The sequence below is a fragment of the Arachis hypogaea genome, chromosome 18 (genome assembly GCF_003086295.3).
Source record: "Arachis hypogaea cultivar Tifrunner chromosome 18, arahy.Tifrunner.gnm2.J5K5, whole genome shotgun sequence".
Taxonomy (NCBI): domain Eukaryota; kingdom Viridiplantae; phylum Streptophyta; class Magnoliopsida; order Fabales; family Fabaceae; genus Arachis; species Arachis hypogaea.
This window is the reverse complement of record NC_092053.1, coordinates 22998003-23012728: the sequence shown is the minus strand read 5'-3', so window position 1 is coordinate 23012728 and position 14726 is coordinate 22998003. Positions and strand designations below refer to the sequence as shown.

Sequence of the window (14726 nt, the reverse complement as noted above, 5' to 3'; positions counted from 1 at the left end):
AGCCCGCATGCCGGCGCGGGTCTTTCTCTCCTTCTCCTTCCTCGGCCCTCACAGCTCTCTCCCCTCCTTGTTAGCAGCGGCGGCGACGGTGGCAGTGGCGTCCACCGCGCCGCCTTTCCTCCTCTCTCAAGCTGCTTCCGTAAACCCCTCCCCTGTTTCCCCCTTTCACGTTGCAGCCGCTGCTGCTGTAGTATTAGGGAGTGTTTGTGTGTGCTGGGTTGTGGGGGGAAGAAATGGGTTACCGGGTTAGGGTTTTAGGGTTAGGGTTTCTCTTTCAAAAATTAGGGTTAGGGGCATTTTGGTAATTTCAAATAAAAATAGGGATATTATAGTAATTAGAAATAAATTCTAATCCATTAATAATAATGTATAAAAATACTATTTGCTCATCAATTTCATAAATTATTTTCAATAAAATGTCCCAACCAAATAATTAGAAATAATATACTCAATTTCTTCATTTTCCAAAATAGTAGTATTAATATTTAAAATATTAATTATTTAATCCAAATCATATAGAAATCCTTATTATTTCGCAACTACCAACTTTATAATTTGAATATAGAAAATAATCCAATAGTTGTAAAATTGGATAATAAATCATAACTTGTCTCAAATTCAATAAATCACAACTTGCCTTAATTATCTTTAATAAAATGATTTCCGAAATTAAGGCTATAAATAACTATATGATTTAAGACTTGATCATAATAAGACTTTTCAAAAGTTTTGGGTCTTACATCCTACCCACCTTATAAAAATTTTCGCCCTCGAAAATTGATACAAAATGAAAGAAATTCCATAACAGTTCACCCTTGAACACATTTAAAGAAGAAGCAAAAATATCTCAAAATATAATCATATATATGATTTTCAAATACTTTGATTGTCATATGCATAAGGATGTAAAGGTAGGAGTGATTGCAAAGCAAACGTTACAAGGTAGGCTCAATGTAAAAGATAACATGGGTCAATCATGTGATAGGAAGGCAAGGCCTCAAAGGCTATCAAACAGGATGGAGTTAAAACGACGTGCTCAACATCCGCACACTAATCTCACATCAACCTCAAAGCTTCAGCTTTCCAACTCCATCAAGCACTTTACAATCCTCATACTCGATCACAAGCCTGACAACCGCAAACCCATTCGCAAAGAATAAAACACCCACAACTTATACGTTGCACACCTACCGCTTCAACTTCCGTATACACACATCACGTCTTAAAGAACTAACGCATCGCGTTACTATGTCTACAAGTCGCACGTGATATCAAAACAATTCTCGAGTCTACTCAGAAGGATATAAGATTTAAAAAGGAGAGTCAAATGTCAAGGATAATACTCATAGATTTGAGAGAATGTATCCAATCCCCGGATAGACAAAGATGTCCAAGCAAAAGAGTTTGCTAGAAATAAATCGATTGACAACTCCAAAGAAAACACTTGGATCCAAGAAATCCAATAGGACCAATCAAAAGAGAACCAGCGCCTTAGTTCGAAACAAATTCAAGTTGAGTCGAAGAAGTAGGAGGTTTACAAAAAGGAATATCAAACCCAAGACAAAGCTCACAAAATTCAAGAGCACGATTAAAAGTACTTCCAAATACATTGTTCATAAAGGAACCGAAACTTGCGGAAAAACCACTTCGCAATCTAAAAGAAAGGTTAATTAACAACATCCTTCAAGAGAGTAACAAAAGCATAATCGTGGCTTTGCTTTAATGCAAGTTCATGTTGAAATAGATTTTGTCGAGTTCTAAAAACAAGGTGCACACGGGTTTGGCTAAAGGCTAAAATATTTCTTCAAATATTTTAGAAAGATAATTAGATGCACAACTTAACCAGAAGCAGTTCATAAAACTCGGGAGAGAAATCAAAGGCTTGTTCAAAAATTCTCAAAGTTCATATTCAAACAAGCGTGTATAACATCCGTAGCAAGGATGAAAGAGAAAATTAAACTCCTTTTAGAAAAGAAACTCCAAGGTAAAAATTTGCACACAATCTGGTAAGGAAGTAAGTGGTGTGTTACAAACAAACCGGTTTCCACTAAACAAGGAAGCTTTCCAAAACTTCATTTAAAATGGCGCATGCCAACTTTAAATTAATTTCGTCAAAATTGGACAATGGTTTTAATCTCAATCAAACAACAGAAAGTAAATTCCGTTTAATATTTCGTCAAGGAGAATTCAAAACTTCTTTAAAAGGTTCAAAACAAGACTCCAAAAGTGTTCTTGAAATCACCATCTCAGAAGAACATTCAAGAAGTTTAAGATGTACTAAAAAGGAGTCCAGCCTTGCAAGAAAGGATCTTAAACCAAAGTAGTCCAAACAAGATTCACTAGGCATGAGTCATCAAACAAGCTTTCAATTGATCCAAAAAAAAAATACAAAAGTCATAGGAAAAGACAACTTAATCATTAGTAATTTCTCAAAGGTAAATCTTTAACTAAAAATTCTTGTAGAGAAAATGAGAGAATAAACAATGCACTAATTTAAAACGAATCAATCTGGCTCACATACGAATGAGATTCACAAGAGAGGACAAACCAAGATCAATGGTAATTTCACAAGATGTAAAAGATTAGTTAAAAACAGAATCACGTATGACATTCATAGAGGTGAAAAGCTTAAGAAGGAGCGAGTCTGATCATAAGAAGAAAGCTATGAGTCCAACATTTTCAAAAGAACAACAATAGCATAAACCATGTAGTATGCTAAATCAAACTCAAATAAAAATGAATTAAGTAAAGTTTATCAAATGAAACTCAACCGGGATAAAAGCGAGAAATCCCCTTTCTTTCCAGAATTTTGAAGAATACCTCAAATATATAATCAAATGAAGATGTACATTGGAACTATTGTAAAATTACTAGAAAGTCAAATTTACTTTTAAAGTAAGTGCAATTCCGTAAACTAGTAAAAGTACAGGCGAGGTATTAGAAAGAAATAGTTGTTAAACTGTATAAATAATCTCAAAGTCTCATATATAGAAAAGTATATATCTAATCAACAGCAATTTATAAAATCTCAAAATTGGCTGTGATCACTGTCAAGTAAGAGAAAAACTAAATCAACAATTTCTCAAAGAATGGACTCAGAACCCGAAGTTAAAAGGGCATAGCGCATTAAGACAAATTCAAAGCTATATCAAAGAATACTTGAATCAAGAAGAACTCAAACAGAGGAAGATAGACGCAACAAGGATTCCAAACAAGCATATGCAATTAAGATCAAACAAGAATGCATATGAATAGAGGAATAAAGTTGAAAAATCAAACTACTTTTCAAAAGGATTAGAAAACAAGAACTTCAAATTAGGACATGAAGGAATAGGTCGACTCGAACAGAATTCAAGACACACAACTGAATAGCCTCGAGAAATAGTTTTCAACGTTCCCAACACCCGCGATTCGCTTTACTCAAAACTCGTATATCGCCTATGATAACCCATTAGTGCTTTCATATACATAATTCACTAATATTAAGCCGGCCAAACTTAATATCAGGAATTATGCAACGCAAGACTAACAGCGTTAATCAATAGACCGTCATGTGCATAAAGCTCTAATTCTCGTCATTCAACAAGACCTAATACATGACAAACGCTTAGAGTATGCAACTGAAGCATAGTCAGTCCATTCCTCAGGCTCTACAGGAAGAACTGCTCTGATACCATAATGTAATACCCTAACTACCAAAGCTCACACTTCCGGCTGCGCGACTCTGATAGTTCGGACATTACGACGACTTTATATTATTTAATACTAAAAATATGAGCCTGTTTAAAACTTTAAACCGCAATACCGCTCCCAAAGATACTTTCGTTCGATGACGTACATCCATAAATACCATTCAACTTACAACAACTCATACAGAGTACATCCATATATATATACATAAATATATATAAATAATATTACAAACATAATTCAATACAATTCCTATCCCTCTTACAGATTATATCAAGATAAAGGCGAGGGTGCAGTAAACCATAACCAAAACAATACAGAGCATCACAACAACAATTAAATAAGCTCTTCGTAACTTCTGCGCCCATATCCTGAAAGGGGAAAAATGTAAGGGGGTGAGAACATCATCCTCGAAAGGGTTCTCAGTAGAGGGTTTTTGGGAATTACTGTAATAGGATACATAAAGATAAACCGTACCAGTGATTAATAACCGTCTTATGCCTCTTTTCAAAAACAACGATTTACAGTAAAAGAGAAATCGAAAATCTTTTTTGAAAGAGGAACAGTTCAATTCTCAAAAAACTCAAAAGTCTTTCAAAACGGTTTATCTATACTGAACCAAAATAGCCTTTCATATTTTATTCCAAACCAGAAACACAAACCGGAATCAACCATCGGTTCAGCTCATTCCAACCACGGCCCTAGGCCCAAACAATCCAACCATCAACCAATCATCACAATCCAACAGAGTCCCAGATGCAAACACAAGAAGGAAGTTCAAGCACAAACAAACAGTTATTACAAGTAGAACAGTTAGCAATTAATCACATAGGCAAACCAAGTATAATATGCACACCCAACCAATGTCACACAAATGCATATGATGCATGCCTGTCCCTAGTGGCTGATGATATCATCTGTCGGTTATAGAGCCAACCCGACAAGTCCTGGTAGCTAACCATTGGACTGTCCCTCTGTCGTGCATCCCCAACTCGAGTTATACTCATCATAAACTTGATCATAATCATGATCCATATCCATCACCCTTACTGGTGAATATTTATCCATCACCATCACTGGTGAATATTTATGGGGGCGAGCTCATCCGGGCCTTTCACAGTGCCCGGCCACACTTACGACATAGGGTCAACAGAGTATCAAGTCTCGACCTGGAGCACGTGGTGGCTAGCCACTGCTACTACCCAGGGAAACTCGTATCTCAGATAGTGGAAGTGCAACATTCATATTTATCAATGATTCAGCATAAACATGCATTCAATCTCATCCATGGATCAACATCCATCTCAGCCATCCGGCTCACGGTTCAGTCCAGAACCAGCCAATATTCATATCATACACAGCCATTCCGGCTCACGGTTCAATCCAAAACCAACCAATATGTATAATCATACACAGCCATTCCGGCTCACAACAAAACAGCACTTCCACCATTCAACATCATTAAATTCATAAAGTCGGCATTTAAGCCATAAATCATTTCCTCAAATTCATTTCACTTTGAAATCGAGTTTCAACTCTTTTCAGCCTTGGCTTTAAAGATCTCATTTCTCAAATCATTTTAGGCTCATAAGCCACTTTTACTCAAGGTAAATTTCCCTTTGAAAACAATGCCACTCTCGGCATCCTCTTTCCAAACTTCCATAACCATGGCAAGTTAAAGATTCTTTTTGGAGACACTCAAAATCATCCATTCAACAATGGGATTTTATAACAAAGTTTCTCGGCAGAGTCCCAAGTCTTTAGGGAAGGTCAGCTTATATCAATTCCTTAAAATCATAGATTCTCGGTCCAAGTAAATAAAACTGAATTTATTATGAAACCGACCATACAAAATCACAAGTTCCAACCCGGTCCAAAAATCAACTCATTTGAAACAGAACCGGTTCATTTGAATCAAACCACTTTCAGGTTTCTTTTTGGAACCCATTTTTATAACTCTTCCAAAATGCCTCAAGCTTAATTACTCAATCAAAAGTCCAGATTCCTTTGAAATCACTAAAAGACCCTTTTTATATTGAAATCAATAGTAGAGCATCATTCTTTCCTTCAGTGATTCAAACGGTAAAAATAGTTCATTTCTAAATGGGCCGAACTCAACGCATAAAGTTCATTAAATAAATTAAGCTTGAAAACATAATTATTCTCTTAATAAATCACATAATACAATTTCCCAAATCCAGCCATTTTTTTAAATAACTTTTCAAACACGACTAGGATTTTGCAGAAATTTCGGCAGCACCTCCCCTAAAACTTGGACTTTTGCCACCCGGTTCGGGTCCCAACTAAACCGTTTCTCCTTCCTTTTCAACAGCTCAAAACCAGAAATCAATTCAAAAGCAAACTAAATCCAATAGTTGCCTCAGTGGCATATCTCAAGAAAACCATTTCAAAATCAACTCAATATCAACCGATTTAACTCATTTTCAAAGCTTTAAAGAATCGGTGCAGCATTAAATCATTTATCAAAACCAAATCAATTAAAGCGACCCAGGCTGACTTTCAAGAATATTCTATCTTTCACATCATCAAAATAATTGACTCAATTCAAACTAATCCTCAACGGATTAAACTCATATTCCAAATCTTTAAAGAATCAATTTCAGACATTACATTTCACAAAGCCGCACCACAATTCAGCCAAACCAACATCCATAGTCATTCGAGTCAATCAAATAGTACATAAGGCAGATACAATCACCAAATACACAATATCTCGCACCAGTATCCATATGTAATAATTCCAATACATGAAACACAGTTTTTGGAAAGCGCCCCTACCTCAAACGCAAATTCTATAACTCAAACGCGTCACAGAGTCCTTTCCGTTTCAACCCGAGATCAAAGGCAGCTTCAAAGCACAGCCCCACACGTTTCGCTGCAGTGTAAACAGCTCTAAATTACCACAAGCAACCTCAGTTACCAAATTCTAAGGACATTAATACCGTAAAGGCTTTAATACACGTACGGGACACTAACGTAAGGCTTTCGAAACATAATTACTTACCAAAACTAAGAAAGGACGGCTGAACCGAAATAGCGGCGGTCTCCGGGCCCACTCGGCAACAGCCCGGCAGCCACCTCAAGCGGCAACGGCGACAAATTCCGATTACGACATCTGAAACCAACACGCAGCGACTATAGTATTCCTGGAATTCAAAAAGGACAGAAACTACAATTAAAACCCTTACCGGCAGAGCGTTCTCCAGCGGCGGAGGCAGCCTCAGCTCCAGCTACTCGTAACAGCAACAACAGCTCTAACCGCGATAGGCAATGACTCGAACTCAGCCCTATGTTATCAAAACCTTAGGATTTCTACCCAATTATAACAGTGCAGATTTTCAAGGGTTCCGAAAATGTAACTCTTACCGCAACTAAGGAGAAGTGACTGAGCCATGTAGCGGCATCCCAAGCGGTGTTTCCGGTGGCCACAAGACTGCTCCTGGCGGCCAGAACTGTAACACGGTTTCTTCCTCCTTCGGCAGCAATAACAGTGGTGCTTTTCGGCCACCACAGGTTTCCGACAATAGTAACAGAAGCTCCAGCTAAGCACCGCAGAGCAGCAGTTTGGCAGCACCGTCGGCCAAGGTGCGGTGGTGGAGACGCCCTCAACCGCGGTGAAATGCGACGGCTGTGGAAGCTCGGCGGCGGCTGGCTCTGTGACGAGGATGACGGCGCGGTGACGGCGCGTCAGCAGTGATACGACAAGCTGGTCGGCAACGAGGAGAACGGCGAAGGCCCCACGCTCGGCGACGGTGACAGGCGGTGATGGCTTCCCCGCGGTGGCTCCCTCTCGTGCATCTTCTCTCTCTGCGCGCGAGTTCGGCGGTGGCGAGGCAGTGAGGCGCGACGGTCTTCTCCCTCGGCCAGGCGACGGCGCGATGGCGACGGTGAAGCCCGCATGCCGGCGCGGGTCTTTCTCTCCTTCTCCTTCCTCGGCCCTCACAGCTCTCTCCCCTCCTTGTTAGCAGCGGCGGCGACGGTGGCAGTGGCGTCCACCGCGCCGCCTTTCCTCCTCTCTCAAGCTGCTTCCGTAAACCCCTCCCCTGTTTCCCCCTTTCACGTTGCAGCCGCTGCTGCTGTAGTATTAGGGAGTGTTTGTGTGTGCTGGGTTGTGGGGGGAAGAAATGGGTTACCGGGTTAGGGTTTTAGGGTTAGGGTTTCTCTTTCAAAAATTAGGGTTAGGGGCATTTTGGTAATTTCAAATAAAAATAGGGATATTATAGTAATTAGAAATAAATTCTAATCCATTAATAATAATGTATAAAAATACTATTTGCTCATCAATTTCATAAATTATTTTCAATAAAATGTCCCAACCAAATAATTAAAAATAATATACTCAATTTCTTCATTTTCCAAAATAGTAGTATTAATATTTAAAATATTAATTATTTAATCCAAATCATATAGAAATCCTTATTATTTCGCAACTACCAACTTTATAATTTGAATATAGAAAATAATCCAATAGTTGTAAAATTGGATAATAAATCATAACTTGTCTCAAATTCAATAAATCACAACTTGCCTTAATTATCTTTAATAAAATGATTTCCGAAATTAAGGCTATAAATAACTATATGATTTGAGACTTGATCATAATAAGACTTTTCAAAAGTTTTGGGTCTTACATAGTGTATGAAATTAATTTGATACTTTATGTTTTTTCACTTAATTCCTCTCTGAAACCATCCCAAAACCACCTTAGTGGTCATGAACTTCCCATGGTGGTCCTTCGTTCAAAAAAACAGTAAAATAAAATTATTATTATTATTAATTGCACAATAATATTGTACCATAATTTTTTGTATTTTTGGACAAAAATAATAATAAATTTATTCATTAAATTTTTATGTATGTATTTATAATATAAAAAGTATATATATATATATATAGTCACTCAATAATAATAATAATAATAATAATAATAATAATAATAATAATAATAATAATAATAATAATAATAATAATAATAAAATTATCAGAGATTATTTTACAAGAAATTCAGTAGCTACTTTTTTTAGTAGTGAACTCTAGTAGCAGTGGTGCCAATGGCAGAACAAGAATGAAGCACGGGCTGCGAGCTTCTCCTCTCTCTATCTCAACGATCGCGTCTTCCTACTCCTTTTCTTTCTCTGTTTTCGTCAGACCAGAAATGACAACAGTGGTGGTGTCCTCCCTCAATAGCGTCATCACACTACAAGAGGCGCGGGACTTAGCAATCTCAAATTGCTGGCCATTGTCCCCAACAGCCTCAAATTGGCTGATTTGTTGCGATTCCCTTTGCGTAATTAACCCCCGCTCCAAATAAATTAACACGAGGCGGTATTGGGCCCTCACCGCAGCAAATAACTTTGGGGGGGGGAAGGGGGTTTTGCCTTACTAAAATACCCAGACCAAAATTATTTTGCGCCATAACCTTCAAGTATTTGGCGCGAGAATCCTTCGTCAGAGCCAAGGTATAGCAATCACTGGTCTCCTTCCTCGTCGTCCTTACCCTTCCGTCTGTCAGATCCAACTGAGTCCGTTTCATCGTTGTTCCGGTCACCAGGCTCCTCCCTCAGCCGTGACGCTCCCCTGCACGAAGGTGAAATAGAAGGGGTCGTCCGAGTCTTCTCTTTCTGCCGTGCATGTGTGTGACGTCGTCGGCGTCATCCCAAGCCATCCGTCCCTGTGTCATCCTTGGTAGCCTTCTCCCCTTTGGCCCTGCTTCGCGTTGCCGATTGCAATAGACTCCCCTCTCAGTCGTATATTCCTCTCCCTCGTCCCAATTTAAGTTTTGGGGCTGTTGAGAAACTTATTCTTGCATCAATTTAATCTTTGTGCTTTCTAAATTTTGGTTTGAACAACGTTCTTTGATTAATTTTGGCCAAATTTTTCTTCTATTTAACACTCAGATTGAATTTTAGGTGTTAGGTTATGACTTGATGATGAAGAAGAAGCATTAGTAGTGTTATTAGGAGTTAGTTGATTTCCTAGTTAAATGCTGAAATAACCTGCTTGCATTGCGTAGAACCTGTGATTGCTTTCTTTCTTATCAAGTCTCATGCACTTTCATATTTTCTTTTATTTTACTTTTTCATTTTTCATTCCCCGAAAGTCTGATCTTGTAATCTCTGCACATTGTTGTGGAAGATGATTACTCTTAGCTTGGGAGTTAATTTCATAGATTCGCAAATGTCATAAATTTCGATTTAATTATGATATAATATTTATTTATTTCGATTATTTGTGATGGTGGCTGGAGATATATGAATGATTGGTTGGTATTCTGTTCACGTTATCAATCGGCGATAATTTTGGAATAACATCAGGATCGAATCAATTTCTTTTTTATTCAAAATTTTTATATGAGTTTTAATTTGAGCTAATCACAATAGAACATTATCTTTTAAAATCAAAGTAGAACAACTGACATAGTATTAATGAAATTATTTATAGTGTTGATTAATAAGACTCTGAATAGTCTTCATCATTATTTCGATTATCTCTTTCGAATGTTTCTAATTCTTGCTTCTTTGTTAAGAGTTCTGCATTTTTCTTTTCTAGATCATTTACCAGCTTAGTAACATCTTTTCGAGAATCTGTTTTGAATGTTTCTTTTCCATGGTTTTAATCTTAAGATCTCTCATCAGCTTATCAATATCTTGGTTATCATTGTTCAATGTTTCCTCTAATTCTCGGAGTTAAATTCTGACTTTGTCTTAACTTAATTTGTTTGCATTGAATCAGGTTCTCTGACGAGCGGGTATCTCGGAACTCTGAAATAATTTACTTGGGGTGTATTCCTGTACCTGCAACTGTGACAGGTATTATCAATGAGGAAGATGCTCTGTCTTCATTATTTTGATGAGCATGGAGTTATATGAGATGTTATATTTTTAGTGATTGACTCATTAGTGATATTTTTAGTGATTGACTCATTAGTGAGGTTGTAATTCAAATTGGTCCACATTAATCCTTTTCTTCTTGATTTGGTATCAATTTACTGTTTTGTTTTGTGTTTGTGATCTTACTCGTACCTGGCCTCCCTGTGGTAGCTTTTTTTCTTTCCAGGTTTGCCTAATTGAATTGCTTTTAGTAATTCCACATAGTTATTGGACGAAACAAGTTTATTTTATTGCCAAGGTGTCATTTGCCAGTTCATTCTTGGTGATATATTTAGGAGGTTTGTTTATGAAACTTTATTTACCTTCATCCTGTTTAATATGGCTATGCAGCCTACATCTATTCATAACATATATTTTCAATCTTAATTACATGTAAAACCGCATCAGTTGAAAGGGTTTATTCCTTTCACCAAAGCTGGTTATGAGACTTTAAAAAACATTTGTAGTGTTTAGGATTTGAACATTTGTGTACGCTTGATATTTTTATATTCCCCTTTTGATGAGCATGGAGTTATATGAGATGTTATATTTTGATACATGTATACCATGATGAAAAGACAGATCTCAAGATTCGTGCTTTAGAGGTTGTGGAAGAACTTAGAGCTAAAAGAGCAGACAAGCAAGTCAGTTATTAGTTATCACCCTTGAATGCTAAGATCCATATGTCGTTGTTAGTGTCGTAAACTCTGGATCATTGTTTGACCTTTTTCCTTTTATTGTTTTCCCTTTTAACATATATCTTGTGTTCTTATGTGATATAATTATTGGGTCAGTTTGATACTTTCATTTTGGATTTTTTCAAGCATAAAACTATCCTCCATATCATCACTTTTACCATTTTGATTTACCCCTTTCCATTTTTATATTGGTGAGTTCGCCAACTCATACATTATATTATAATACTATATTAATTTCTCATTTTGTTATTTCTCAGATTAATATAATATTCCTCTTTTTCTTTTTCTTTTTTAAGGAAGGCATTTTATTTTCCATTTCAAATATTTGGCATCGGACCCAGAGTTTCTTTCTTCTAGTAATTTTTTTTGAAAGTGCAGCATTTTTCAATGAGTAAGCAAATTTCTCCCATTTTTCTGGTAAATGTGTATTATCCTGTATGCTAGTAAATGTGTGCTTTATTATTCGGTTTAACAGTCAATCGCCCATTCTATATCAAGTGTTAATTACTCACTTTTTTCTCGTGGTCTGACTTTATTTTACGATTTGTCGTCGTTCCATTCTTTTCATTAAACTAGATATCGATAAGAGTTGAATTTCAAAATCACGAGTTGGTGCAGAATATAGGAACGGTTTGACCAGATTCCTTGATTTTGCATTTGCCAATGCATCATCCGATGGGATGATACGTTGTCCATGTTCGAAGTGTGGGTTCCGCCTCTTACAAAATAGAAAGGATGCGTTCGATCATTTGGTGATAAACCCTTTCCCGTCTAGCTACACATTTTGGATCCATCACGGTGAGAGACGCGGGGTCGAGAGCTCTTGTGATGGACAAGAAGATCAATCTAAACAAAATTTTAACGCCCCGATGCTTGATATGGTCCACGAGGCATTCAACTTCTCAGGACTTCCCGGCCACGAAGAAGACTCAGGGAATGAACATGCCGGCGGCGCTATGGATGAGTTGCCCTACTTATACAATGAACCTAGTCGAGAGACCCACAACTTTCACCAGAGAGCAGGAGTTATACCCAGGATGTTCAAAGTTCTCTAAGTTGTCTTTCTTGGTGAGGCTCTATCACATAAAGTCTATGTGCGGAGTGAGCGATAAGGCCTTTGGAATGATTTTGGAGTTGCTCGCGGACGCCTTTGAGCATGCCTGGATCCCATCCATTGTGCACGATGCCAAGAAAGTCATAAGAAAACTAGGTCTCGCGTACAAGAATATAGATGCATGTCCAAATAACTGCATGCTATACCAAGGCAACGACCAAGAGTTGACCAAATGCAAGCAGTGTGGGACATCGAGATGGAAGCATAAGACTAAGAAGAACTCTAGGGTGAGGATCAAGATGGTTGTTAAGAAGAATGGCAAACCACAGGTGGCGAAGATTCTTTGTTACTTCCCCCTTATTCCACGATTGCAGAGGTTATATATGTCTAGTAAGACAGCCGTTGACATGCTATGGCATAAGAGAGGTCCTAACTCTGATGGTATGTATAGGCATCCAAGGGACGCCGAGGTATGGAAGTCATTTGACATACGATATCCCGACTTCTCTCGTGATCCACACAGTGTTCGCCTAGCATTAGCTAGCGATGGCTTTAACCCTTTTGGGAACATGAGCTCGAAGTACTCAATTTGGCTCGTGGTTCTTATCCCGTATAACATGCCGCCCTGGATTTGCATGAAACCCACTTCGTTTATCCTCTCTATGATTATTGCTGGTCCTAAAATGCCTGGAAATGACATAGATGTGTACCTAGAGCCGTTGATCACTGAGTTGAAGCAATTATGGAGGGGTGTTGAAACTTATGATGCAGTTGAGAAAAAAACCTTCAAGATGTATGCTGCGTTGATGTGGACAATCAGTGATTTTCCAGGCCTAGGCAACTTATCTGGGTGGAACACGTACGGTGGGAGAGCCTGTCCTGCGTGTAATTTGGATGCTAAAACTAACCGGCTCACACACATCCAGAAATGGTGTTTCATGGGTTATCGTCGCTTTCTGAATCATGACCACAAATACAGAAAAGACCGGTTCTCCTTTGATGGAAAGATAGAGGATAGAGGTCCACCTATCAAAGTCTCTGGTGGAGACATTGTCCAGCAGTTAGAGGGTATGCATGTCCAACTTGGCAAGGTGTAATCGGTTACGGAGAAAAGGACACGCGGACAGCAAACTGCCGTGCAAGACGAGACTCCTTGGAAGAAGATGAGTATATTCTTTGAGCTGCCATATTGGGAGAACAATGGATTGCGTCACAACCTTGATGTCATGCACATAGAGAATAATGTGTGCGATAACATAGTTTTCACCATAATGAACGAGAAAGGTAAGTCTAAAGACCACATTAAAGCTCGAAGAGACCTCCAGTCAATGGGAATCAAGCATGATTTGTGGCCACGGGACGACGAAAAGTACCCGTCCGCCATCTTTACTATGACCAATCCACAGAAGGAGCTCTTTCTAAGGGCTATCAAGAACGTCGTCTTTCCAGATGTATACTCTAGCAACATTTCCCGCTGTGTGGACTTACGACAGCGCAAGTTGTCGGGCATGAAAAGCCACGACTGTCACATTCTAATGGAATATCTACTTCCAATCGCGTTAAGAAATGCATTGCCTGCTCCAGTGTCTTCTGTCCTGGCAGATTTGTCATCCTTTTTTCACCGATTATGCTGCAAATCCATAGACCCTCAAGAAATTCCTCTCCTTCAGAATCACGTGGTTCATACTCTATGTCGCATGGAGATGATTTTTCCTCCTTCTTTCTTCACAGTGATGGTTCACTTGACAGTGAATTTGGTCGAGGAGGTGCGTCTCGGTGGTTCTGCTCCTCCACGACTGTCTCTGCGGTGCTCCATTGTCCTGGAGCCCCTTCTTGCTCTGCCCGAAGCCCGGTGGTTCCACTCTCACCGTCAATCCAGTCATTCACTTGCGGGTAAGCACCACTGGACACTCTGTTCTATGTTGCATGTTTAGTGTTTGAAAAAGAGGCCAATAATGAGTTTAAAGTTGACATGCAAGTTTCTTCTAATGTGGTTAGCTGAGTTAATTTGTAAATTGGGAGTGGCTTTTGTTGATGAGGAGCATGAGTCTGTTAATGGTGGAGTCTGAGTTGGGTATTAGGTCTCAGTTTGAATGTCTTTTTTATTTTCTCACTGTTATATTTGAATATTGTTGCTGATAATGCATTTGCCTGCGTTTTTTATTCTCAGTTGGACTGCGTTTAGTATTTTCTCAGTCAATACTAATAATGCTAAACCAATTTATCATGATTCTCAAGTCTCCCATTCCCCACTTACCATATAGGATCCTTTAATTGTTTTTTTTTTCATGCTAAAAAATATCTAATGCTTGGTGATGATGCCACGAACAACTAGACCTTGGAAAAGAGAAAAATTTTCAATCTTTCAGAATTTAGTAACCATCAAATACAGGG

At 38.4% G+C, this 14726-nt stretch overlaps 1 protein-coding gene across 1 annotated transcript; it reads left to right on the top strand.

Annotated features, from left to right (window-relative positions):
* Positions 1 to 12220: 12220 nt before the first annotated feature.
* On the top strand, positions 12221 to 13429 carry LOC112769758 (uncharacterized). Its single transcript, XM_025814230.1, has one exon. It carries the CDS (start codon positions 12221 to 12223, stop codon positions 13427 to 13429), a length of 1209 nt encoding a protein of 402 aa, XP_025670015.1.
* The last annotated feature ends 1297 nt before the right edge of the window (positions 13430 to 14726 follow it).